Here is a 27,560-nt window from a genome sequence, read left to right as displayed (position 1 = left end):
ACTTCATCTTGGGAAATCCCTCCTACATAGTCAGATGGAATCACAAATTCTAAACTTCACTCCTCTGCTACCACCCTACCCCAGGCCTTTTCCAAAAACAGGAAGAAAACTGATTGATTTTACTTTATGCCATGAGATTAGGGAAGCAACAGCTAGATTGTTTTAGCACTCACATTTTTTTGTGGGAAAGAAAATGGCCTCTTCTAGAAGACTGACAAGGTGGAATGTCAAACAGGAAGAGTTTTCCAGACAAGCCAAAATTAAGGCCATAGCAATAACTTTGGAGTGTTTGGGGCTAGGAAATACTACGTGTGCCAAGGAAATCAGGTCTGGAAAAAGCTCCTTTGAAATCAACAAGGTCAGTCCTTCGGAAATCCAGTTGGGACACTGGCGTCCTGGGCCTTTCACATGCCAAGGCTTTGTTTCTCTGGGTTGTATCTTGGGTATCCCCTGCAACATTGCCTTCCTGCCCGGTGAGGTTCCTGTGGAAAAGACTGGACCCTTCTGCTCTCACCGTCAGAGCCAGACCTACTCCTTAGGCTGGTGTTTGGGAGAGCTAGCCCTTAGTAGTAACTGAGAGGAGGAAGGGAGTGGGAACAGACTTCCTCAGCTGCTCAGCAGACCAACTGTGTGTTTTGCCATCTTGTACTCCCATCAGAAAGGTAAAGTAAAGGAAGCGGCCCAGCGCTACCAGTATGCTCTGAAGAAATTCCCTAGAGAAGGGTTTGGTGAGGACTTGAAAACCTTCCGGGAGCTAAAGGTGTCTCTTCTCCTCAACCTCTCACGGTGCCGCAGGAAAATGAACGTAAGTCCCTCTCATCCCAACTCCTTTCTGCAATCCTAGAAGTTGACAGTTCATGTCACTCACTAGCTTTCACCAGGCCCCTGAAATCCTCCTCTGCCCCATTTGGAACTTGGTTGTCCTTCACAGAGCACTGACATTTGCAATTTGAAAGAAATCAAGTCTAAGTACAATCCTTGTCTCAAACTGTAAAAAAAGTTAATGCTGTGGGTACTTTGTAGCTTTCTGAATTTTCATGATTCCCACTGAAAGTGATTGGAATGCCATTATCATCCTCCCCTACCCCGAAGTCAGTTTTCTGGTCTTCGGGGAAATGTGAGAGCAGTTGTCATTAGAATTCCAGCTGCAATTAGATATGAATTTTAGTTATTCCCTTCCTTTCTGGTAGACCCCCTAGTCCTTTAAGGAAGGGCTGGAAAGAGGGCTCAGGACCATGGACTTCAAGGTATAATTTCTAAGGCTAATCTTGAACTTTTCACTTCTTTCCTCATCTTTTTGTTAAAGCATGCCATGTCTCTTCTTGTCGCAGAGGGAATCTTAGAATTCTTCCTGGTCCTTTTGTATCTCCCAAGTAGTCCTTGGTCCTTCTTGCCTGCCTTGCAGATTCAGTCTCTGATGCCCTCAGCAACCTTGACATGCAGACACTCCTGGGCCAAGGACTCTTATCTCAGATACTGGGAATAGCTAAGATCATTTCAGGAATCTCTGCCATCCACCGGCCTGAGGTCTCACAGTTCCTCAGGAGATAGATATAATCCAAGCCAAAAAGGAATGAGATCAATAAAGAACTCAGCTGTACAGAAGTGAGATTTCTGCCTCAGTGGCACGAGATCTGCTGTCAATTCCAGAAAGATTATTTGTGTATATGACCTTCATATCATCCATCTAAAACCTGACAATGAAAAGAGCCCTGATATAGACTTAGGTACCTTGGAGGACACAGTTATGGCCCTAAGAGGCAGAGTTACTGGGGGTGTTAAGGAGAGTGAGGGTGTGGTAGAGTTTCCCATGAGAAGGGAATGCCTTAGGGGAAGGCAGTGAGGTGCTTACTTGAAACAGAATAAACAGCACCACAGGCCTCCTTTAACACCAGCTAGTGAGAATAAGACAAAAAGTTCAGGAGCTGCTGTCAACCTGCTGGCTTCTTTTTTGCCTAGCAAATAATCCACTTCTTAAAAATATTCTAAACTTCCCAGAAATAATGATTATCCCAAAAGAAAAAATTAAAGGGTAAGGTTGGAAACCCAGTAGAGATAGAAGATGAGCCTATAGGATAGACTGCTTTCTCTCTAGCTCCACGTTTGTTCAGAAACAGTTCATCACCTCCTTTGAAGTACTAAGCACTTGAAGTCTGTCTTCTTCAGGAGAAAATTGCCCATTAATTTTTTTTTTCATTTATACCTGTGCTCCAGGACCTTTGTTCTGCCTAAGGCCTCTTTTCTGCCTTAGGAATCACAAGTGTAACCAGAGGCTGCTGTGCTGTACTATGACTTCGTGTGGCATTAAAGGAGCAGAAAACCCTTCCTTTTTAGTTTAGTATGTAAGGGTGTCTTAAAAACTATGGCTTTGTTCTCCTGATCCCTGTTCCCAGGGGTTCTCAGAATGGGGACAGATGAGACCGTGTTCCACCAGGGAGCCTCAGTGATCAAGAGATGAGGTGACAGCACAGACCCCAGTCACAGCCAGGGTTCTCTCTTGTTTTATTTATTTATTTATTTTTATTTTAAATGTTTCCTAAGTAAGGAACCAGTTAAGAGAAGGAACAGGCCAGAGAAGCCTCTGTGAAATAGGAAGGAAACTACCATTTATTGAGTATCTACTATGTGCCAGGAACTGTGTATGGGGCTTTCAGATGCTTTATTGCTCTCTTGATCCTACCTGTGAAGTAGGTATGGATGAGAAAACATAGAACACGCCCCTGAGTGATTATGAAGCAGACCCTAGAGTTGAACCCATGTCTGTCTGACGTCCCTACTCCATCTGTCTCCAGAGTCAGTCAGTTCTCCTTTACACAAACCCCATCCTCATGGATTTCATTCATTCCTTAGAAAGCCAAGGAATAATGGGTACAGCAGATGTGTGTGTTTGCCTCATACACATGTGTGTAACAGGAGTTCAGGTTTCCAACTTCAAGAGCTTCATTGCGTTAACATTTGGCTTCTGGGCTAGAAATAACTTTGTTAGACAGGCAGAAAGAGGGAAAATCAAAAGTATTTTAAAACTTCTGGGCAGATAAATTCCCATGAATGGTTGTAGGGCCACACAGGGCAAAGGCAGAAGGAACTTTCTGTCTGGGCCACATGGCTAGAGCCATGCCAGGCATGTCAAGAATCCCAAGGGTTCCATCCATAAATGTCAAAGAAATGTACATATATCTGTTTTATTCCCAAGTTGTCTATTTTTCATATCTCTTCAATGACTCATTTGCACACCTATTGTAATGACAGGATTTTGGAATGGCGGAGGAATTTGCTACTAAGGCCCTGGAGCTGAAACCGAAATCTTATGAAGCTTACTATGCAAGAGCAAGGGCAAAACGCAGCAGCAGGTGAGGAGAGAGAGAGAGAGGGTGAAAAGCAAGAGGTCTCTTTTCTGAAAATCTGGCCAAGGCAATGTAGGCCATCCTGGGGCATTTGTACCCAAATATGTCTATCCCTAAGGACTCTTAGGGCCAAGCTTTGGGGATGGTTTGCGTAGCACAGTACTCAGCTTAAGATCGGCAAATCTGCGGGGCAATGGAGATCTAGACAATTTGACTTTGTGAGAAAACTGCCTTTTCATTGTTGGAGAATGGCACCTTCTTCCAAGAAACTTCTGCCATATCTCAGTCACTTTTTAACCCCCAAAGTAGGTAACATAAAGAGACACCAGTGGCTTAAGAGGAGGTCACTTAACAAAACATCCTCCCGACCCTTTTAGAGGGAATAGTAGGATGGGTCACTTACATCACGGGCTCCTCTTTTCCTATACGCCTTTGGGGGAATCCCTGGATTATTTAGTCTTCCTTCTAGGGTCTCCTCAAATCTGGTGGCATCAAACCTCCTTCTCACCTAAACTTCCTCCCAACACCATACCACACCCTCATGGAAACAGGAGGTGCTGCTGCCAGGATTGAGCGGGCCCAGGAGAAACTCCATCCCTCCTGCCCATCTGCTGTGGTTTGGCCAATGGGCAGGAGACGCTCCAGAAAGACCTAGAACCTGCCACCAGTGATCTTTGGATAACTTGCCACTGTCCTTGATGCCTCCTGCCCAGCACCCCACCCTTCTCCCAAGCTCTGCATGGGAAAGAAGTGCTTCAGGTTCACTCCTGTGACCAGGGGGCATATGGTCCTGAAAATCAAACCAAGATTGAGTCTAGTGATGATGGGGTTAGTGATATTAGTCTGAACTAGCTGGGGTACCAAAGTTCTTATAGAAGCTTGACTATCAAGTTCTCTTTACCCCTGGATTATTCCTTCCCTACAAGGCCAAGTGCCCCTTTTCTGGGCAACATTAATAGAGAGAATGGGAATACCTCTGACAGTTCATGTCTTCATTTGTAAATTAGAATCTGAGATGCCTAGTCAGCAAGCCTACTACCTGCCGAGCTTTGATGTAGTGGAATGGAGGAGCAACAGGGCTGTGGGGCGAGGGGTAGAGAGGGCAGAGGACAGGGCTCTTGCCTAGGATGGAACAGGCCTGAAAATTGGAGCCAAAATATCAAGAATATAAAGAAAAAATTCTGCTGGATCAGCAAGATTTTTAAATATTGTAGTTACAGTTTTGTTCTTAAGCTAATTGACAGTGACCCTGTAAATGACAACCCCACCCAACCTCATACTGCCTGGTGTGCATTTGGGCACTAAGAGAATCTTCCTGAAGGGCCTGGCTGGACTGACAAAATGGAGACATTTCTCCACTAATCCCAGAGAGGCCAGAAGGAAGATGGAGGCTGAATGGGCTAGGGAATCATTCTAGACTCTTCTAGAATGACAGCCTACCTATTTCCTTCCTTACAAATCAAATGAAACCAAAACCCCCCAGACTCCCACAGATGCTGCCACAGTTCTCTGAAATAGTGCCCATGTTCTCAACTCTTGGTGATTCCTGTTGATTCAGAATAATTCCAGTTCCTGTGTTTACATTTTGTCAAGCAGACAGTTTGCAGCAGCCTTAGAGGACCTGAACGAGGCCATCAAGCTATGTCCAAACAACCGTGAGATCCAGAGACTTCTGATGAGAGTGGAGGAAGAGTGTAGACAGATGCAGCAGCAGCAGCAGCAGCCACCACAGCAGCAGCCTCAGGAGCAATTACCAGAAGAAACAGAACCTGAACCTCAGCATGAAGATATATACTCTGTTCAAGATATATTTGAGGAGGAGTACCTGGAACAGGATGTTGAAAATGTTTCCGTTGGCCTCCAGACGGAGGCTCGGCCCAGTCAGGGGCTCCCAATAATCCAGAGCCCACCCTCTTCTCCAGCCCATCGTGACTCAGCCTACATCTCTAGCTCACCTCTAGGCTCTCATCAAGTTTTTGACTTCCGGTCCAGTAGTTCTGTAGGTTCTCCCACTAGACAGGGCTATCAGTCCACCTCACCTGCTCTTTCTCCAACTCACCAGAACTCTCATTACAGACCTAGCCCACCACACACTTCCCCCGCTCATCAGGGTGGATCTTACCGCTTCAGCCCCCCTCCTGTGGGAGGGCAGGGCAAAGAGTACCCAAGCCCTCCCCCTTCCCCTCTCCGTAGAGGCCCTCAGTATCGGGCCAGCCCTCCAGCTGAAAGCATGAATGTCTACAGATCCCAATCTGGTTCACCCGTACGCTATCAGCAAGAAACAAATGTTAGTCAGCTTCCTGGCAGACCAAAATCTCCATTATCCAAAATGGCCCAGCGACCCTACCAGATGCCTCAGCTTCCTGTGGCAGTTCCCCAGCAAGGGCTCAGGCTGCAGCCTGCCAAGGCGCAGATTGTGAGAAGCAACCAGCCCAGCTCAGCAGTTCATTCAAGCACTGTCATCTCCACAGGGGCCTATGGCCAAGTAGCCCATTCAATGGCTAGTAAATACCAGTCTTCACAAGGGGACATAGGAGTGACTCAGAGCCGGTTGGTTTATCAAGGGTCAATTGGGGGGATTGTAGGGGATGGCAGACCTGTGCAGCATGTCCAGGCCAGCCTAAGTGCAGGTGCCATCTGTCAGCATGGAGGGTTGACCAAAGAAGACCTTCCACAGCGACCTTCGTCAGCCTATCGAGGTGGTGTAAGATACAGCCAGACACCACAGATTGGACGTAGCCAGTCCGCATCCTATTACCCAGTCTGTCACTCAAAACTAGATCTGGAGCGTTCCTCTAGCCAGCTAGGTTCCCCTGATGTGTCACATTTAATCAGAAGACCTATTAGTGTCAACCCTAATGAAATCAAACCTCACCCACCAACTCCCAGGCCACTGCTGCACTCCCAAAGTGTAGGCCTTCGCTTCTCTCCATCTAGCAATAGTATCTCATCTGCCTCCAACCTAACTCCTACCTTCCGGCCATCTTCCTCGATTCAGCAAATGGAGATCCCACTAAAACCTGCTTATGATAGGTCATGTGATGAGCTGTCACCAGTGTCTCCCACTCAGGGAGGTTACCCCAGTGAGCCCACCCGATCCAGGACCACACCATTCATGGGGATCATAGATAAAACAGCCCGGACTCAACAGTACCCCCACCTTCACCAGCAAAATCGGACCTGGGCAGTGTCATCAGTGGATACCGTTCTCAGTCCCACATCTCCAGGCAACCTGCCTCAGCCTGAGTCCTTCAGTCCACCATCATCCATCAGCAACATTGCCTTTTATAACAAAACCAACAATGCACAGAATGGCCATTTGCTGGAGGACGATTATTACAGCCCACATGGGATGCTGGCTAATGGGTCCCGTGGAGACCTCTTGGAGAGAGTCAGCCAGGCCTCCTCATATCCCGACGTGAAGGTGGCTCGGACCCTCCCTGTGGCTCAGGCATACCAGGACAACCTGTACAGGCAGTTGTCCCGGGACTCTCGACAAGGGCAGACATCCCCTATCAAACCAAAGAGACCATTTGTGGAGTCTAATGTTTAAAAGACGTTTGTTGGAGTGAGACCCAAATGTTTTCACTGCACATTTTCAGGCTTGGTTTCCACATTTGAGGTAGTTCTCTGGCTTAATTTCTCATGTAGTTTCTGTGTGGTGTTCAGAGGTGGCAGCCCACATGCTGAAATCCTTTGCATGCAGCCGACTGGGAAGCTGGCCTCCAGTGAGCCAGGACTTCAGTTTTCTTGTCTGTGCCCCAGCCACATGCTCTCTCCCTCCTTCAGATGCCAACGAGGAGATTGTTGTGCCATGTGCTTTAACCCAGGGAGATCAGACACACTGGTCAGCTTTTTCCAGGAGACAATCGCTTTCACTGATGTTCTTGTTGTGTAAATGTCTCTCCTTTTTTACAAAAGTAAGATGTTCTTGTTCGTTTTCTTCTAGGAACTTTAGAAAGAGTATAACGCCCCTTTGCCTTTGCATTCTTAACCAGTGTTATCCAAATAGCCAGCCCCCAGTGCATTCTTGTGCCATGGTCTCCTCCCCTGGACCGCCAGCTCCCTGCAGTCATCAGGTCTAGAATGTTCATTTAAATTATTGCTGGTCTTCCTGTGATGGTAAAAGGATCAAGGAGGAAGAGAAGAAATAAGTCTGTTAAATTGGAAGGAAAAAAACAATATAATTATTTGAAATATTACTACATTGATTTCCCAAAAGGCATTTTAGGAACATTTAGAAAACAAGCAGCCCTTTAAATATTTCAGTCAGCCAAGGAAATTGGATGAGAATCATGGATATTTTTAAATAATTCACTGAGAGTTATTCTTTAGATTTTTAACCAAATTAATCATTAAAAGCTACTGATTTTCCATGGCTGGGTGGGAAATAAATATATAGAAAGAGAGAGAGAGAAAGAAAAACTGTTGTGGATTCTCAGTGAAAGGCTGTAAAAAGTCTGTCTTGGAAGAATCTACTTTTTAGGTCCTGATACATCACTGAGCATCGTGTTCCACCAAAAGCAAACTCTTCTGAAGGTTGACTGATGCAATAATCCTGTTAGTTAGATCTTTGCCTAAAAGCCAGATTTTGTTCTACTGGCCCTCTTTTTTTTAAATCAGGATGGTATAGTGAAGAAATTGGTTCTTTGAGAAGCAAATTGAATTCTCATGGAACTGTAAGACTTATTCCCAGGGTTTGCACCCAGGGCCATTGCATTCCGTGCCAGGTGTTGTCTATTCCATTTCGAGATCTATAGTTTCATTATCTATTATTACAAGAATTGTTTCTTCTTTTATCTTTCTAGGTAGGAGTGTTTGTGGAGTGATATTTGAAAACCAGACACAACAAAATATTTCAGGGTAAAGAAAGACCTCTTCAGCCGTGGGTGGGGGCACATGAGATAGACAGCAAGTGTTCTGATCCGGTCACCCTCCACACATCTATGTCCTGAGGTCATTTGCTAACCTGTCCTTTGAGTGACTGAGGCCAGCATGAGATGGACAGCAAGAACACGGAAACCAAAGCCTTAGCACAGGCCTGGTACTGACCACATCAGCTCTCAAAATTTAACAAACTAAACAACTAAAACTAAACAAAAGAGAATTAGTTATTTGTTATTAGGAATCATTCTGCTCTTGTTAGTAAAGGACTTACAGGAAGGGCACTTTCCTGAATAAAAATCCATATGTGACCAGACCTGCTTATAATAGTATCTTCTGAAAGCATATTTACAACAATGGGGAGCATGAAACTAAGATCAGAAACATTACTAATTTAGATCTTGCCAAATAGAGGGACCCCAAGCCTGAAATGGGCCAGGATCTGTCTCTCTGTGCTAGAAGCAAACAGCTGTGCTAACTCAAGACCCAGACTCTTGCCACTCTCTCTGATGCTTAAGGACTATCTCCTACTCAACTAGACCAGGGTGGACATCGGTGTCTCTTCTCTTCTTTCCTCTCTCTTTCTCTCATCAGGAAGATGGAATGTACAGCTCTAGCATCAGCCTACAGCCAGGAGCCCAGCAGCCTCTCAGCTCTTTCTGTCCAGGTCTCAGCCCTATTGAGCTGTTTGTATCTTATCCCCTTTTTTTTCTTTTCCTTTTCCTTTTTTTTTTTTTTTTTCTGGTGAGGAAGATTGACCCTGAGCTAACATCTGTTGCCAATCTTCCTCTTTTTGTTTTTCTCCCCAAAGCCCCAGGACATAGCAGTATATCCTAGTTGTAAGTCATTCGAGTTCCTCTATGTGGGATGCCGCCACAGCATGGCTTGATGAGCAGTGCTAGGTCTGCGCCCAGGATCCGAACCAGCGAACCCTGGGCCACAGAAGTGGAGCACGCAAACTTAACCACTCAGCCGCGGGGCTGGCCCCCATCTTATCCCCTCTTAACCACCTCTCACTGAGGAGCTGCTGCTACATTTTGAAAAATTTCTCAGTGTCTATTAGAAAAGTGCTCCTGCTTATTTGGAACCCCACACATACCACCTGTGCTCACTTATGTAGGTGGCTGAGCAGGTTCTGTAGTTTTACAAATAGCCACTAATGCCACTTTTCCCCAGGGTTTCTTTCAGTTTTCCAGGACAAACAGGAGACTTAGAGTCTATGCCTTATTGGGCAAAACACCTAAATGTCAACAGTCAAAACGCAGTTCTTTTTTAGCCATTGTAAGAGGGAGTGAATATCACTACTGGGCGCCAGTTGCTTTTGACTAGAAAATGCCAACTGAACCTTACTGGGGCAGGAGACAAAGCTCTTCCTTGTCAGTGGACTGCCTGAGCCCTGTTTTGCTACTTCACTGCCATGGGATGATCTTAGTACTGTATCTTAGAGACACCCCGTCCCCAGCAGCACTTGCTGAGTTGATGTCTGGCTTCAGGTGGGGGAAATTTTTCAAATGAAACTGGTAAGTTCCACCCACCCAATTCACATCACCCTGAAATGGAGACAGTGGTGACAAACTTCAGCTTACAGGTTTCTCACCAAATTGTACGTTCCGTTTGCCCAGAATTCTTGCACTAATGGATTTCCATCACATCATGTCTATAAATGGGTGCACTTTACTGTTTGAATTTGTAACTCTGATAAATACTGGATATTTAAGTGTGAGTAATGTCTTCATTAGAAAATAGCAAAACCGCTCTTGTCTTTTAGTGTATTTTTCAAGAAAAAAAAGGAAAGAAATCAAGCAGTGGATCACAACATTTATAGCACAAAAAATAACTGTTGTATATAAGCATCAAAAAGATTAAGAATTTTTAAATACAAAAAATATTTGCAGTGATTTTAAAGTGCTTTTCCAGCAATTTTCTTAGGGACTCCTGAGACATGGTTACTTTATTTACTGGATCAGTAAGGCACACAATTAACAATTAAAAATTAATGTTTATTTACAAAGTAAAGGGAAAACCTGTGTAACATGAGAATTTGGCATGGACAAAATGGAGACCATTTTGTATCTGCTGTTGTATCCTGTCCGGGCTGCAGATGTGCACTATTAAAGTCCCCAGTTAATAGAGCACAACCCTTCTTGTTCCCCTCCCAGGTGCCCCTCTTTTTAGATGTGTTTAACTTAAACTTGAAGGCTCAGGAAAATTCCACTGATTAGAATCATGTACAGTACCCCAGGTCATTGTCCAGAGATACAAGTTTGCTAATTTAGTTAAGCCTGGATTACTAAACACTTTTCCTAAATTATTGTAAACAGAACAGCTTAGAGAAAGGTATTCTCAGTCCTTATATTGTATAGTAGTTTATGAACCCCTCTCTAAATATTGGTATTTTTATATTCCAGAGATGTACCCAATAGAAAAAATCAATCAGTATCTAAGTTAATATCCATAAGTATTTTCCTTAGATTTTAGTCACGTAAGTGGGTTATGTGGATGTCACCTTGCTTCACCATGCTTTACCACGAGGTGTCACTGTGGCTCTGCACCAGGCGTGTCTGGTAGCAAAGAATGGCAGCATCTGCCCTGGAGGAGCCACTTGCAGGGCAGCAGGCAGGCCCATGGGCTCAGAGGGCTCAGGAAGGAGGGAACAAAGGCCGGAAAGGGGGCTTCACACACGTCCAAGCTGTGGCAAGATAAGCTCTTTGAACACTACGTGCTTTGGACCTTCAGCCAGGTGGAGGCTGGGAGAAGGTTGCCTAGAACTCCCTTCTCCAGTGGATGGATGGGTATGTAGAGGATCCCTTTCTTCCCCATGAGCACCCCTCTCAGTTCCTCTTGGCCTCCAACTTTTATAACTCCAGATGTGTCACAGTTGGATGGTTTGATTCAAAGATAGTTCTTTTTCTACTGCAGAAATGCCTTGGACAAAACCAGTTGCTCCCTGAATCTTTGCCACAAAATGGAACAGGCTCCCCCAGAGGGTAGGATGTGCCCACCCTTGTCCCTGCCTCGCCTGCCCTGCCTGTCTGTCGTTGGGCTGCCCACTACTCAAGAAGCTAACCTGCAAAGGCAGCCTGCTGCTGTTTCCACACGGAGGCCTCTGCTGCCCTGTTGTATGAGCACTGGGAGGTGTGGCCTTTTCTCCTTTTCCTCCAGGAATTCCAGAGTGACCATCTACCATGACTAACAACAATGAACACAAAGGGCTTAGGGGTAAGAGCTACCTACAAAGACGTGTCATGGAAACCTTCACCATGCAATGCCTTGAACTCAGCTCTGGCTGCTCCCGAGAAAAGGTGGCTGGCTGGGGGTCTGGACACAAGCACAATGGGGCTGGTGGAGCCACTGTGCAGAGCTACTTGAATAATCACTGGGTCTTCATCAACTCCTTTTGTAACACAGACCACTCAAGGGCTGAAGTGTTGGTAACCTGCATTTCGGTGTCCAATGCCTCACAGCAGCTGAACCACCCTGAGATGCTTGTGGCCATGTAGTGGCCACAGTCAGAGCTTTGAAAGTCAGTACCAAATGAATGCATAATTGGACACCAAAAATCAAGTGTTACTTTCATGTTTCCTCACCCATATCATCTCATTTCTTCCTGCTGACTCTGTGATATCTCCATTAAGCTGACCTGTCAGGTTTTAGCTGGAAGCATGTAGACGCAGGCCAGCATCGCTGTCGTTTTTCAGACAAACGTACTCTGTGGAAAGGAAGGAGCCTAGCTGCTTTGTTTTTGTAGCTCTTGCTGGCTGGATTTTTCTCTCACCTAATCACTAACCAGAACATCTGGTTAGGGGGACTCAAGTCATCTCTTCAGTCCCCAGGACCAGACAGAGGGTTAATTCTGGAAAATTCAGTACTTGAATGTACCTGCCTTATTGTGTACCAACTTACTGGAAAAAAAGGGTTAGAAATGCCGGCTCCAGATCTCTACTTCATTCACAGGTTATTTTGGAAATCTTGTAAGTTAACACTTCCTGTTCTGGTCTGTTTTTGTTTTTTTTTGTTTTTTTTTTTTTCCTTTGGCTGATTCCTGCTGAGTGGGGCCAGTTCCTTGTCAGGCTCAGGGCAGGTGCCATTCTCAGGCATGGCCTCCTTTCCATCTAGCACAGCATCTTTGTCTCTGTTCTGTCTCCTCCAAACCCAAGATGATTTTAATCAGTATAGACATGTACAGTCTACAATTAAAGAGTGATTTGTACTAATATGATTTCGATTCTTCCTCCTCTTTGCTGTCCTTTCAAGACACTTGCTGGAAAAAGCTTTAATGCACTTAGTTTTCCTTTAGGTTTTCTATAACTCAGATGTAAAGGACTTTCTCTGTACAGTATATTATCCAACGCATGTTTGTTCTCTATCCTGATATATTGAACACCACACAGTTGTGAACTCGTGCAGTGGGGATGTCCCACACTCAGAGGCATCTAGCCCCCTGTGTATAAGGAAAGACATTTTCCTTTGCTGTACTTGCTTGAGCAGTTTTATTGTCTGTACATGTGAGCTGTGTGAGATAGATGTGAAAAGTTAAATGAATGCATTTTCCTGCCCATGTATACAGATCGCCATCTGTACAATGAACTGTATGTATGAAAGCAAATGTACTTATTTATAAATGAGTAACACTTGGAAACCATGGCATTGTGGTGCTTTCTCCTTCCGTCCCAACACCTCTCCAGGGAGTTGACTCTCAGGCTCGCCCTCACTGAGGCCCGTGCGGCTGGGGAAGCCACCCCCAAGGACAGCTTTGACAGGTTAAGGTGAAAACCACATTCCTGATGATTTGCTTGGTCTCTTGTGGGACATTCAGAGTGACCCCTTCAGGCTTTTATTCACTCAGTGCAGATATTGAGCACCTGCTCGGAGTCGGACATTGTGGTAGGCACTCAAGAGAACCGTGAAGAAGAAAAGATGTTCTAAGGGCCTATCAGCAAAGGCTCGCTGCATTTGTTGAGAAAGGGAGGCTTTTTCTTCAGCGTCAGAGGTTTTCTCCAGCCGTAGCAAGGGAGCACAGAGCCCTGCTCCTTGTTTCATTTTAACAGTTGAGGCCACACCCCAATCCAGCTCCATACCAAAAGCCCAGGCTGACGGGGGCTGCCAGTTAGAGCTCTTCCGTTCAGAGACGGCATGCCGGAGGATGAGGGGACAGCCCTAGCTCTAGTTCCCGAGGCTAACTTGGTGAAAGCTTGAAGCCCACTGCTTCCAGTGACTTTGTTTTTCTTCAGAATTCTGGCTAGAAGTTTGAATCTTGGCCATATAGAGACCTAGGCAGCTGCATTGTGAATGGAGAGGTTGCAGATTTCCCGAAACTGGCGAGAGACTCGATACCTTTTTCTAAAAGTGCCCGGCACTGAGTCCGGCAGCCTTTCCTGCCTAGCTGCTACTTCCGTCTACTTGAGGGACAGGCAAGGAAGGAGACCACTTCCTCTAGACGCCAGATTGTGTTGAACAAACATCCCTGCTGTGTAACTACATCAGTTTCCCCCAAACAACCCAAGATGAGGAAGCAGGAAAACTCGAGGCATGCACCAGCACCCCGGCCTGGACACCAGAATTGCCTTTGAAGAGGAGAGGAGAGAACTCTGTAAGGAACCACCTGTTCGATCTGAAAAACATTCCTGGGCTGTTCCAGTTATTTCATTAAAAATCAAAAGTGGTGGGGCCGGCCCCATGGCCGAGTGGTTAAGTTCGTGTGCTCCGCTTCAGCGGCTCAGGGTTTCCCGGGTTCCAATCCTGGGCGCAGACATGGCACCGCTCATCAGGCCACGCTGAGGCGGCGTCCCACATGCCACAAGTAGAAGGACCCACAACTAGAATATACAACTATGTACTAGGGGGACTTGGGGAGAAAAAGCAGGAAAAAAAAAAAAAAGATTGGCAACAGTTGTTAGCTCAGGTGCCGATCTAAAAAAAACCAAAAAATCAAAAGTGGGTAAGTGGTTAGTTTCAGCTTTTTAAGGATTCCTGGGGCATTGGAAGAAAGGTGAAAGGTAGTGATTCCTAAAAAGCTAATTCTTAAAAGGAATTTGCCCTTAACCTGACTAAAAAGCCACTCAGAGCAGCAGCAAACAGTGAACCTATCAAGTTCTTTGTAGATTCTCAGAAGTCCAGAATCAAACTGCCTTCCCGTTGCTATTCTCAGGCCCTAACAGGCGCCCTTCAGCAGCACTTTATAGCTTGATGCACCACGGTGCGCACGTGCACATGGTAAACTGGACCCCCTTCAGTAGGCCAGGATGGGTAGGCAGAGATGGGGAGGGGAACACAGTGTCACCCTCTTTCAGCTTTAAAACAGAAGCTGGAGGAGCTTGGAGAAACTTGGAAACTGAGTCCTCCCATTCTCAGGAATAAAGATAGCACGTTCATAAGGGTGTCATGTCTGGAAGGCCCTATGGCAAAAAGAGAGGTAGTGCAGAGTCCATTGTAATGGGCCATTCTCTTGAGGTGCCCGTTATGTCCCAGATACTGTGATAGGGACTTTACGTGTGTTCTCTATTCCTCACACAGCCTCTGACAGACAACAGTGCTGTCTCCAAAACATAAGTGAGGAAGCAGATCCTGAGAGTTTAAATTGCTCAAGGTCATGGAGGCAGGGACAGGACTTGGAATCGGGTCTGCCCGGAAGCTTTTTCCTCTGTACCGTGCTGCCCCCTTCCTCAGGCGATCTAAGAAAACAAAGCAATCTGAATGACACCAGAAGCACAGGTAGCGGGTCAAGAAGGAAGCTTGGAGAAAGCTACTTTGTACTCCTTTGGAGAAAAAACTTTACGCCAAGGTCAAAAGGAATAACTTTGGGACTTCTAGGAGTTCCAAACCCAGTAAGAGGGTGAGGTCCCTCCTGAGGAGGTAAAGGAGTAACGCTCTGGAGGGAGAGGCATCATTTTCCTGGCTGGAACCATTTGAATATTCACAAGCACAGAGACCCTTCAAGTCCAGAAGCTAGCACAAAAACCGGAAGCGAGATGGCACATTAATGGGGTCAAAAGGCCTCTGCTCACCCAAGAGCTGGCCCTGATCTTGACTGAGCGATCAGCTTGTGCCATGTCTCAAGCCATGTGCTTTGCATGCTTTTAAGCAAATTAAGGTTCACATAGAAGGCTTGATGTAGGAGACACTACAGATGATGCATAAAGCAGAGACCTCTTGAGCTCTGGCTCACACACATTAGAAACCAGATACAACACGGAAAATAAAATAAATGTTACGAAGTAAGAATTCATGTTACCGAAGGATTTTTACCTTTGCAGAGGATTCGCTGTAGGGTCCCTTTAAATAGTGAGCCCCCTCAGTAAGTTCTGAAGTTGTTTTCAGTGATGGTGCTTTTCAGGACACACAGTACGTCCCAGGGGAGCCCCCACCCAACTTCACTATAACACATCTCCAGCCTGAGCCTTAGGAATCGATCTAAAGTGGAATCTCAGCTTGTTCTCAAAGCTTTGCTCCTCTTCTTATGGAACGAAGAGACACTTTTTAAAAGGAAAAAAGTTAATTGAATACTGAGGGGATTTTCTTGCCGAGGCCCTTATCAGGCTCTCTCAGCTCCACTCTCCAGGCCACTCTGGGTTGAGAAAAGGGTTTCTCTAACCACGCGGAAGAGCCTCCCCCTGGGTCCAGAGACTGGACAGCCACTGGGCCATTTCAGAGCCTGCGCCATGATAAATATCATTAATCACTTTCCCTTGTGTGCCCAGCCTGGAAAGTTCACTTTCTCTCAACCCTAATAGAACTAACTTTATCTGACTCTGCTGGAAGCACTGGCTCCTTTTACTGCCACAGTAAATGAAGACAACAGGCGAGAGATCTGCTGTAGACATTTATTGAATCATCTGTTGCACCAACACTACATTGTACTTCACAGAAGACTGGCCACAGGCAAAACAAAATAAACTGCCACTGGTCAGCTTTCAGGGGGCTTTTTGGATCCTTAGTCATCCAACATACACTTTGGCAAACAGAACAGTTTACAGACTTTTATTGTAAATCTAAGGTTCCATTTCTGTACATGGCATTCTGGCAAGAGAGAGACACAATTGTCCTGTGGGAGTTGGTCTAAGGTGGAGTTTTCCCACATGTAAACATTTGACTATACAAGTGTGTGCCAGGTGATGAAAGAATTGATGGAGCCCCTGCCCTTGGAGAGCATACAGTCTAAATGGGGGGCGGGGCAGTGGAGGGACCCTGCAGCCCTGATGGGGAAGGCTCGCCAGGAGCCTGGCCTGCTGGGGAGGGCGCTGGGCCAGAGCCACCTACTCTGAGAAGCGGCACCACATGAGGCAGGACCCAAGGTGAAAGCTGAGCATCAGGAATCTGAGCAGTAATGGAAACTAGCCACTTTCTCCTAGGCAGCAGTTAGGTGTGAAAAAGGCAACCGTTAAAAGAACAGTAGTCTGATTTGGAAATTTTATTAATTTCTCCATTTAAGTAAACTGCATCCATCTCAAACAATATCATGCTCCTCAAAGCCCAGAAAACAAGGAGAGAGCATTTGCCAAGTCCAGGAAACACAAGATCCATGCTCTAATCACATCATTCCTAGACCAAAGCCCAACAGTGACTCATCCAACAGCATAACACAGTTAGGGGGTTGGGGGAATTAATCAGATTCTGACTCAGTCCCAATTTCCTGCAAAGATGGGCCCCAGGTAAGAGAGGATGGGACTCTCCTCCCGAACAGAAGCAAGCAGCCTCTGCCTTCCCCATCAAAAGGGAAAGGGGGCAACAGCAGCAGCTTTTCATTTTAAAAAAAAAAGGCTTGTGCCCTCGGCCTCCGGTCAGAGCAGTGCCTGAGCTAGCTCATGAGGGTGGGGACAATGGGAGCTCGCTGGCGGAGGCGCAGGCCACTGTGGGGAGTGGAGCCCCTACAGGAGTGAGCTGCAAGATAACCCACCACCCACAACAGCCTATGCAGGGGGCCATCTCCTTCCTTTTTCAACTGCTGTCAGCTGCCAATGGCAGGTTTGTCTGAAGTCCTGTGCCCCATCTCCTCTTCTAGCAAAGCCATCCTGGGGCTAAGGGTTAAAGAAAGGGAAGCCTCAAGACTCAGCTGGGCCAAAGCCACATCTCCAGAACTTCCCAGGGGCCAGTCCCTCCCGTCTCCTGGGGAGCCTTGCTCTGAACACCAACATATTTTACACATAATATCACTTGCTCCACTGCCAAAGACTGGGCCCATTCATACCACGTGTTATTCAGGCTAGCAAGACTCCTGGTTTGAATTCAGTGTTACACAAAGCAGGTCTTGGCTTTGCCAGCCCTGTCGCTGAGGCCCCGCAGTTTCTCCCACAGCCTTTTGCTCTCTGTAGCCACTGGACTCGGCCCAGCATCCGCTGCCTCGAGCGGGGAGCTGCTCTCCATCTCCTTCAGGGATCTGAGCTTCTGCGACCAGGACTAACCACCCAAAAGCCTACCCAAAGCTTCTCCATTTGAGGGGCTGACAGGGAAAACAAGGGCAGGGGGCTGTGCGTGACTAACAGGATGCTAAAGCAGCAGCAAGGAGGGGAAGCACAGGAGGCCAAGCCCTGAACCCCAGAAATCAGCGCCCAAAGAGGCACTCTGCCCATACTCCCCACCCACTAGGCCGAGCCCCTCCCGGGAGCCACTGATTCTGAAGACAGCCTCAGCGGGGCGTGGGAAAGACACCTAGCGGAAACCCCAGACCTGAGGAGGCCGGCCACAGCCAGGCCCCTCCCCGCAGGACAAGAGCAGGCTGTCACTGGGAGCTGGGGCTGTCACCCTCTGTCAGCGTCTTGAAGTCCATGGAGAGAGCTTGTTCCTCCGCCTGGGGTGGCCGCTTCCAGTCACCGCGAGTCAGAATGTAGAGCACAGCCACGCCGAAGCTGGCCAGCAGCAAGCCCAAAACATTGGCCAGCACCCCCTCTGGCTCAAACGTGCTGTACTTGGTCCTGCAGAGTTAGGGTGGAAGGGAGACACCACCCAAGGGGTCACTGTTACTCCAAATGCCATTCGCACCTGGGCCAGAAAGATGCCATGTCCGTGCCCCACCCAGAGAGAAAAACCACTGCTTGGCTAACTCCACCAAAAGCTGGCTCAGAAGGCAGATGTCCAGGGGAGCAGAGGACAGGGGTCATTCTCTGTAGGCAATCGTGGCACAGGACACTCACCCAAGTTTAAACAGCAGCGCCTCCTTCAGGCCCAGCAGGGCTGTGCCTAGAGACAGGAGGAAGATGGTGGCACCAAAGAAGATGTGCTGGGGGCGGTAGCGGCTCCGCAGAGAAAACGAAGCTCCAGGGAACAGGAAGAAGCTAAAGCCCACGAGCCACTAGAAGGAAAGGCAAGGCGGGCCAGAGACTGAGCTGGCCATCAGCCTAACCAACCCGAGGTGTCCCAAGCAGGCTGCTTCCACACAAGGACTGCGAACCCCTCCATCCGCCCATTTGGTTTCCTCCATCTTAAGAGTAGTGAGGGGAGCACTCAGCACTTATGGGAAAGGTCCGGGCCTCTGACTCTTGAGACCTGGTCTTGGTTCATCACACTTTACACTTAGAAGATGGGGCCTATGGCCAAACACATGTACCACGTCAGCTGGAAGGGTGCCTGGATCTAGGCACCCTCACCTGTAAAATCCTGGCTTTGTACCCATTTCAGAATCTGAAAGCAGCATCCAGTTGGACTAAAGCAACTCTTTCACCTTTGGGCACACACCCTGGAAAATGGAGCCTTGTATGGCACACACACTGCTTTAGGCCTGGTTCCCCTCCTTGCGTCCCCTCCCCCATGGCTGTGGGGCTGAAAGGACTCACCTGCACAAAGTAGAGGACAAAGACCAGGATGCCACACCAGCTGTGTAGGCTATACAGGTCAGCATAGCCATTCTTCCTGTGGTAGTCGAACACGGCCACCAGGCCTGGACCAAAGACAGGGGGTCATGTGAGGACAGGCGACGGGGAAGGGAGGGGTGAGGTGACCCAAGGGAAACTCGAGTAACCGGGACTTCTGGGCTCTAGTCCCAGCTCAATGGCTGCCAGCACCCAATGTCCCTGCCTGGGATGCTTAGAAGGAGGAGGAGGGAGGGGGGTGGACCATAACAGAACTGGAGTGGGAACTAGACACACAAAGCAGCTACTCCCCCAAGTCAGAAGATGGGAGGGAGGGAAGCTGTGCCCAGGAACTCACCCACCAGGGCGATGATGAAGGCGAAGACGTGGAGCAGCCCGTGCAAGACTTTGGTTGTACGTTTGGCCTCGTTCCTGAAGACCCGGTAAACCAGCAGGGCTTCCAGGAGTGAGATAGGGGAAGTCAGCACACTGACCAGAGCTCAAGGCCTCCTGCCCCGGGCAGCAAGGAGCTACACCTTGGCTGGAGAGGTTATCTGAGTGAAGGGCTTGTCGAGGTACCCCAGCACAGGAAATGGAAGAGAAAACAAGGCTCAATGGGGCCCAGCAGGGGCCCTCGGATAGGGCACCCTCAGGCTGCTCTGCCCTAACCCCCACCTCCTCCGGCCCACACTCCCCCCTCCCCCCACCCCACCACCTTCTTCTCAAGTGCCCTATATATTCCAGGCTGTTGTTTTAGGCTCATGGTGCAGTCACACCAAGGCGTCACCAAGCTTCTGAGTTCACCTTTTTAGCTATGATGATCCTCAAACAGTCCAATACTGAAGCCTGGTCAGATATTCACTACTTTTAGCAAGCAGGCTCCCCTGTTGGGAAACCTCTGGTTCCCAAAGCAGAAGCTGGTGATCCCAAGCCAATCCCCCCTCACCAGGCTGAGGCGGGCAGGGCCAGGCGGGGAATGCTTCCTAGGTTCTGCTGCTGAGGGAGTGGCTGTCACCAGGACCACCTCTAGGAAGACTGGGTCAAGCAGATATAGATCTGGCTTTCTTGTTACCAGAAGGAGAAGGCCACGGACCCCTGACCTCAAGGCAGAGTGGGGGCCAAGCACTACCTGGCTCCTACCCCGGAGAGAAGAGCTCTGGCACTGCCAAATCCAGCATCTACCCCCCGCCACACACACACACACACACAGAAGTGTGCGTGCACACACTCAGATTTGTCCCCCAACTTCAAACTGCCCCTGCAGAAGCCAGCCTCAGCTCACGGCCCAGCCCTGGGCCTCCACTCTATGAAGCACACGCATGCTTGCTGAAGCAGGAGGTGAAGGACCTGGGACAAGTGGGAAAGTAGTCACCACCCACCAACCTCAGGGCCTTTGAGTTGGATTCCCAGTGTCCCCAGGCTGTAAGCCAGCTTCCTTCTCTGGCTGTCTTTCCGGGAATCTAAGATTTGTCAAGCTGTGAGAGCCCTCGGGGGTTACAGAGTCCCTGCAAACTGCCTGTCTCAGGAAGAGTGGCTCCGGGGAGCACTGGGCGAGACTCACCGTCTCCCTGCAGGAAGACCAGGCCTATGACCATGCAGAGGGGATGCACATTAAACTGCAGGGCACTCTCCCAGGCGATGCCACCTCGGTAGAGACCCAGCCAAGCGCCAGTTGTGGCTACCACAGTCAGGCCCAGCAGCTGGGAGAAAGCCACGTAGTAAGGCAGTGCTCTGGGGGCGGGTGCCGCGCTGGCACGGCTCTCCATGCTGAGGCAGGCACTGCAGGAAAGATGGCAGAGCTCAGAGGAGCAACCACAACCTCCAGAAGATTCATTCCAGCCTCCCAATGCCAACCCCCTGCCACCTTCCTCTCTGCCCTACTCCCCAGGCCGCTGTGCTAAAGCAGCACTCACAGTGCCCTCTCCAAGACCCTCTACGCCCCCCATCCCAAGGCTCAGAAGAAGCTCGGCAGGAGGGGCACAGCCAGCCCCACCCCAGACCCAACATCGGGCTGTGAGCTGCCCGGAGTTCCACAGGCAACGGGGGCGCAAGTAGAGGGCCTCCAAATGCTGGCAAGAGCAGGAGGGCCCACGCCTGTGCTTTACTTGCTGGTCATGAGGCCCTGGGGTTCTTCAAGTGGGGTTCACAGTAGAAGACAGAGAAGTGAGCAAGTTCCTCGAAGGGAGAGGATTAGTCACATGTTTCCCTCCAGATGGATCATAAAGTACATGTGGGGTGAGAAATAGAGAGCCTACCTGCCCCATGCCCGGTTTTTAAGCTGAGAAGGAGTCCTGCCCACCCCTGGGCCCGGGCCCAGCCCCCAGGGCAGGCCTCCACCAGGCTTGTGAAGAAACCTGAGCTGACCTGCTTTGCCTGACAGGACGTGGGGCATAGGAGCAGCCCTGTAGCCTGTTTCCCATCCTGCCTCTCCTTCGTCCTCCACGACCAGGCGGGGTTGGACCTGCACTCCTCCCTCAGGCAAGCTTCCCAAAACCGCAGGCCCCAGAAATGAGACCTACAAGGTGAGCCTCACCTTTCGGAGCTCATGGGGCATTTCATACACAAACTTAACTCACAACCATCCCGTGAGAGGACAGTAAAGCAGGTATGTTACTGTACCCAGTCTAGAGGTAAGAAAAGGACGGCTTGAGGAGGTTTAGGAAAGCCTTGCTCAGGGGGCTGCACGGCGAGCGCATTTCCTGGCGAGCAGTGTTTCCATAGCCTCACCCAGGATGACCTTCATGCCAGCTCTTCACCCTGAGTTGGCGTTCTCCAGACCCCGGGGCCCAGCCCTGGCCCACACACCAGGTGGGAGAGGCAGCCGGGGAATGGGAGGAGAGGAGGCAGACGATGAACAGCATGGCCTCCACTTGTTTGCCTTGTTGCTGTCAGCAGCCTGTGCCCAGAGAAGGGCACTGCCACTGCTCACAGAGGGCAGAGCACTCAATATCCCGCCCCCTCAATGGCTGTCAACTCGCTGCTTCCCCACCGTCCCGGCCTCTCCCAGCAGCAGTGGGAACTCCTGCTTCTCCTTTGCTGTCAGCAGAGAATGACAGCTCAGCAGACATGTTCAACAGACTGACTTTGGGTCACCCTCTAACACCCAGCACATGCCTGCTACCCTGTAAGTGCTCAAGAATTAGTTTCCAGGCCGCCTGGCCTTGTCCCCCTGGCGACCAGGCTATCTTTACCCCCCAGTGCTCTCTGCCACATTTGACAAGTATTGGCAACTCTACCATTAAAAAAAAAAAGCAGAGGGGGTGGTGTTAATACACTCTCCCTCCAATAAAATACAGATAAGCCAAAAGAAAGAAATTACACATGATCAACATTTCATTTATGTCCTTACATGCTTTTCTTCCAGAAACATACATTCTTTTATAGAAACAGGATCATACCAATTTCTAACCTGCTTTAATTTAATGGTAGACCATTCATATCTTTCCAAGTCAATGAATATACATCTGTGTCATGATTTTAATAACCTCACAGTAATGCATTGTGTGGCTGTTCCATGCTTTACCCAATCCCGTTGTTAAGCATTTAGCTAGCTTTCAGTTTTTCACTAAATAAACGATACTATGTGATCATCTTTACACACTTGTCTAATTAATTCCTAAATGGAGAAATGGAATCCTACAGCAAGAACCATGTTCTTTTTTTAGGTTTTTGACACATTCTGTGAATTCGCCTTTCAGAAACACTCCCATGGCAGGTGGGAACACCTGTTTCCAGAAGCCCTGGGCACAGTGAACACTTATTTTGGGAACTCTTGCCTCTCTCCCTATCGGTCACTTCTATACCAGTGATTCCTAAATCTAGCAGTAGTTCTGTCCTCTTTCCCAAATATAAACCCCATTTCTGACTGTCCACTAACATGTCTACCTGGACATCCCTCACACATTTCCAACTGAGCACAGCCAAGTCAAAATCATCTCCCCATCGTCATAACCAGGTCCTCTCCTGACCTCACAGGTAGCTACCATGGCTGCCCTTCTCCTAGTCCCAGCACTGGTGCCTCCAGACAGGCCACCAAATCCTAGGAGCCCTCCCCCAGGGCTCTTGCCATCTTCACTGCCACCACCCAAGCCAGCATGGAGCTTCCGTGTGGTCTCTCTACTCTTCAATCTGCCTGACCCGCTAGGAATAGCGACAAAGCCAGCACCCCAAGTCATGTCACTCCACCCAGCACAAAGGGCTGCCCACTGCCTGCCAGGGAAATGCCAACTCTGTAACATGATCCTAACTCCTTTTCCATCTGGAGCCCCGCACTGTTTTCTTACCAAGTCCACTCAGAGGAGACCCTCCCTATTCACTGGCTCTAACACAACCCGCTGTCACTCCCTCCACCTCACTCCCCGGAGCCACTCCCTGCTCTCTGCAACAGCTGCAGCCTCTACTTCCCCACTCACCCTCTGCCCCTATCGATTTGCTCCAGAGCCCGAAATGGGCATTTTGTTCATCACTCTGTCCCCCTCCTCCGCATCCCCGAGGCTGGCCCGGGGTGTACTCACCCGCCTTGGTGTTCTGCCTCACGTCCAGCTCCTGTGTGCCTCTCTGCTAAAGAACCCTGTGAGCTCCTTGAAGGCAGGGAGTGCGTGCTACTCTTCCTGGGGGATCTAATCCCTTGCCTGACTCTAACACGAAAGATTTTCTGAACAGAGAAATGCAGCCCTCCCCTCCTTTATTAGATTCATCCCCAGAGAGCCCGGGGCACGGTCAGAATCTGATTAGCTCTGAATTAGGAAGAACAGAAGGAACATGCTCTGCTGCGGGTTGACCTGCCATAACTTCTTTCTGCCAAGGAGAATACAAAGGAGAGAGGTGGGAGCTCAGGGCAGCAAAGGAATTGTCACTCCACAATCTTGGAGCTACTGGGTGGTGAGGCTAGCCAGAGCTTGCTTTTTTCCCTCCCAACCAACCTCCTAATGAGACGGGCAGAAATCAGAGTGAGGTTCTCTTCATAGCTGTGATACCATGATTTATAACAAGTATATGGGAAGGAGCTCCTAAAACCATGGAATTTCCCTAGTGAAGAAAGTGATAAGGTGTCATTTGTTAAGTTATGTTAATGAAAGCCCCTAGGTAACCCAAGGATGGACCAGTTGCCAAAGGAACCGACCTTGTGATGAAGGTTGGAACTTTCGGTCGCACCCCTCGACCTCTGGGGATGGGAGAGGGGCTGGAGATTGAGTCCCATCTCCAGTGCCAATTTCATCAAGCATGCCTGTGTCATGAAGCCTCCATAAAAACCCAAAAAGGATGGCATTCGGAGAGCTTCTGGGGCAAGACGGCACACCCCATTTCCCTGGGAACAGATGCTCCCGCATTTGGGACCCTTCTGGACCTTGCCCTATGTACCTCTTCCATCTGGATGTCCTGAGTTATATCCTTTTATAATAAACCAGTAATCTAGTAAATAAAATGTTTCTGTGAGTTCTGTGAGCTGCTCTAGCAAATTAGCGTAACTTGAAGAGGGGGCCGCGGAAACCTCTTAACTACAGCCTGTTGTTAGAAGCACAACGGACAACCTGGATTTGGGATTGGCATCTGAAGAGTGGGGGTGGGCAGTCTTGTGGGACCGTACCCTTAACCTGTGGGATCTGATGCTATCTCCAGGTAGATAGTGTCATAATGGTGTTAAATTACAGGATACCCAGTCAGTGTCTGCTGAGAGGTGGAGAAGTACTTAGTGGTGTTGAAAAGAAAACACACATTGGAAAGCACAATGGCAATGACTAAACGTGCGGCTTTAATGTTCTACACTGTAAATTCACATCCTGAGTTCCCTCAGAAGTCATAACCCTAATGCTGTTTGCACCCCACAGTGGTGGAGTGGAGACATGTGCCTGTGTGCATGGGAGGACAGGGGACCTCAGGGCTGGCTGGCGAGCCCCTACTCTGTACCCAGCACTTCCCAAATTCTCCCATTTAATCTTTGCAATAACCGTACGATAGGAGTATTATCCCAATTTGACAGATGAAGAAATTGAGGCCCAAAGAGGATAAATGACTTGCCCAAAATTATCAGCAGCAAACAGCTGCTCCACTCAGTTGTTCATTGAGTTCCCACTCTACGCTGGCCACACTTCTGGATGCTGGAGCTCTACAGAGAAGACACTGCATCTGTGTAATGAAGGTCCCTGCCTTCAAGGGGCTTGCAGACAAGTTGCAGAGCAGATGCAGATTTTTAAGTAAAGGGTAGTAAGAATTCAAGCCACGAGTTAAACTCAGGCCTCCAAGAACACCTTCCACTATACACACTGAAGGCAGTTTCCCCCCTCCTGCACACTGAAGTGGCACACTGAGCAGCTGGTTGTCTGTTGTTGGTATGGCTTTGCCCAGTAACTAGGGTAGAGCTGTCATGCTTTCCAAATATTGACGCCACTCGAGGATCTGAATGGCACTTGCCAAGGAAGCTGACTTGAAGCAGGCTCTCTCGCCCTCCAGTGCCAGTCCTCCTCACCCTTCGGGAGCCATGCTCCTAAGGCAGTTTAAACCCAGCAGAGCATGGAGCACTGACGTCCCCTGTGGGCTCTCCTGGGAGACAAGGCAGCAAGATGGGGCAGGTGGTTAAGAGAGAAGGGGTGACAAGAGGGCGAAGTAGCTCCAAGATCTTTAAGTCAGTTGCTCCAAAGGCAGCTCTCCTGGTCCATACGGCCTCAGTACCTAGGCATCCAGGAGGAAGCCAGAGACAGAGAATGGCCTTTGGAATTATGGAGGCCCAAGCTGTCTCCTCCATGCCCCCTTCCAATCTGAATGTGATTCTAAGTCCAGGTATGAAGGATGACAGGAAAACTCACACCAAGCAAGACTATCCTCCCTCGGGCAGGCCTGTGCCTTGTCTACAGACGACATCTAAGTGTGAAAAATCCAGATTTACCAAAAAGACAAAGTAGTGAGTGGTTTTGTGCTTTACAGAAAACTGAAAGATTCCGTCAGCAACAGCATCCCCCCATTGCTTACTTGGTTCAACATAAGTGACAACCTATCCTTGTGTAAGGAGGGGCTGCTTCCGCTACTGAGGAGAGGACACATTTCCACGACTCTGGCTGGAGTGACCTACCCACAAACACATTTATATCTTCAGACCTCGAAATCAGTGGAGATTCACTCCCTAGCAAGCACATGCCTTTGAATTACGCTCCCTCATTTCCCCATCTGGACATCGAGAACACTCTCGCCCTTCCTTCCTAACTGGGTTGGCCCCCCCAGAATGCCAGCTGTGCTGGGGCCTCCTGGGGTCCCAGGGCAGAAGTGTGGGCAGCAGTGTCAAGGGCCTGGAAGCAGCCACTCTACACCCCAAAGGTTTCCTCTGCCTAGGAGACCAGAGTCTTGGAACCAGAGGGGGCTAATGGGGCCCCTTATACAGCCACCCACCTCCTTCTGTCAGAGCACAGAATAGGGTTGACAGCTCTGGCAGCTTCTGGAACCTAGGGCTGAGACAGTTACCCCTTCCCTCCCACACACACTGGCAGTCAGACTCCACTTAATGCAATCAAACAGGGACAGGAGCTACCCGCAAGGCTCGAACGTGCTAAGCACCACTCTCCCTCCCATGCCCACTGTTTCATTAAAAGGCCACCAGGCCTAATCTCATTATAGGGACCAGACTCTGCACATGTCCTACAGCCTGGAGGCAGGGAGCCTGGCCTGGCCACAGCCCTCCTTATCCACAACAAGGTTTTAATTGGGTTAGAGAAGATTGTGTTGGGGGTGGGGGCTAGATCTTTTCTTGATGCATGAGGGAAGAAACGGCTCAATTGTCCTAGAATGTCCTAGAATGTGATGAAAGAGAAGGCAAAATGAGGGCTGAGCTGTCAAGCAGGGCACTCAAGTAGCTCCCAAGTAGAGCTTGAAGCCAGGCACTGAGCCCAGTTCTCCATTAGGTACAAGGGCTCGGTGCCAGGGTCCCCAATACTTGTGGGACTCACAATAAAATGTTACTATTTCTGCTAAAATCAGAAGAAAAAACAAACTTTTACGGTTGAAGAAAATATTTTAATTTTTAATCCAGCCTGGATTATATTTGTCTTTATAGCAACACAGTTGTAAAATATAATTTTCATTCTTTTTTTATGGAGAAAGGGGCCCACCAAGGCAAAAAGTGCCTAGGGCCCATGAAAGTCACCATGCAGCCCTGGTCAGAGAAGTGATTTTACAGCCAGTCCACTGTTGATGACTGTGTGCCCTTGGGCAAACCAAGTCCCCTCTCTGAGTCTGCTTCCTCATCCACAAGGCAGAGAGATACTGAGACCCACCTTACTGGCCTATAGCAAAGATTAAGTGAGATAAATATGTACCAGTGCCCAGCACAGTGCCTGCCATACTGTAGGCATTCAATCAAATAGCAATCTAACAAAAACTAAATCTGGTCCTAATAGCACCTTAGGAAGTCACACATCAGAAGCTGTTGACATAGGTTTGGGGCCACAGAGAGCCAGATGGCATCAGACAGCACGAACCCTTCTAATAAATCCATACTCCCCTTTGTCCACCACATCCCCCACTGGGCAGAAACCCCTGGATCTGGGGTGGACTCCTCCACCAA

At 48.8% G+C, this 27,560-nt stretch overlaps 2 protein-coding genes across 23 annotated transcripts in view; one reads left to right on the top strand and one right to left on the bottom strand.

Annotated features, from left to right (window-relative positions):
• Positions 1–12,870, top strand: part of TANC2 (tetratricopeptide repeat, ankyrin repeat and coiled-coil containing 2) — a 386,637-nt gene extending 373,767 nt beyond the window's left edge. For 10 of the 16 annotated variants that reach the window (XM_070561681.1, XM_070561679.1, XM_070561675.1 and 7 more), the window contains 3 exons: positions 659–805; positions 3,250–3,350; positions 4,938–12,870. In XM_070561681.1, coding sequence (XP_070417782.1) covers positions 659–805; positions 3,250–3,350; positions 4,938–6,897 — 2,208 coding nt within the window. In that variant the 3' untranslated portion in view covers positions 6,898–12,870. The remainder of the gene's footprint in view (positions 1–658; positions 806–3,249; positions 3,351–4,937) is intronic. The other 6 variants (XM_070561684.1, XM_070561680.1, XM_070561677.1 and 3 more) reach the window with 1 other exon arrangement.
• Positions 12,871–16,034: 3,164 nt separating this feature from the next.
• The window catches only part of CYB561 (cytochrome b561), a 14,279-nt gene continuing 2,753 nt past the window's right edge, over positions 16,035–27,560 (bottom strand). For 6 of the 7 annotated variants that reach the window (XM_070561743.1, XM_070561744.1, XM_070561738.1 and 3 more), the window contains exons 2-6: positions 20,571–20,788; positions 19,368–19,466; positions 18,995–19,098; positions 18,356–18,513; positions 16,035–18,136 (exon numbers count right to left, since the gene is read on the bottom strand). In XM_070561743.1, coding sequence (XP_070417844.1) covers positions 17,944–18,136; positions 18,356–18,513; positions 18,995–19,098; positions 19,368–19,466; positions 20,571–20,775 — 759 coding nt within the window. In that variant the 5' untranslated portion in view covers positions 20,776–20,788 and the 3' untranslated portion in view covers positions 16,035–17,943. Of the gene's footprint in view, positions 18,137–18,355; positions 18,514–18,994; positions 19,099–19,367; positions 19,467–20,570; positions 20,789–23,523; positions 23,940–27,560 lie in introns of those variants that run through there. The other variant, XM_070561740.1, reaches the window with a different exon arrangement.

Source organism: Equus przewalskii, chromosome 10, assembly GCF_037783145.1.
Source record: "Equus przewalskii isolate Varuska chromosome 10, EquPr2, whole genome shotgun sequence".
NCBI lineage: Eukaryota > Metazoa > Chordata > Mammalia > Perissodactyla > Equidae > Equus > Equus przewalskii.
The sequence above is the reverse complement of the archived record's forward strand: the minus strand, read 5'-3'. Positions and strand labels throughout refer to the sequence as shown.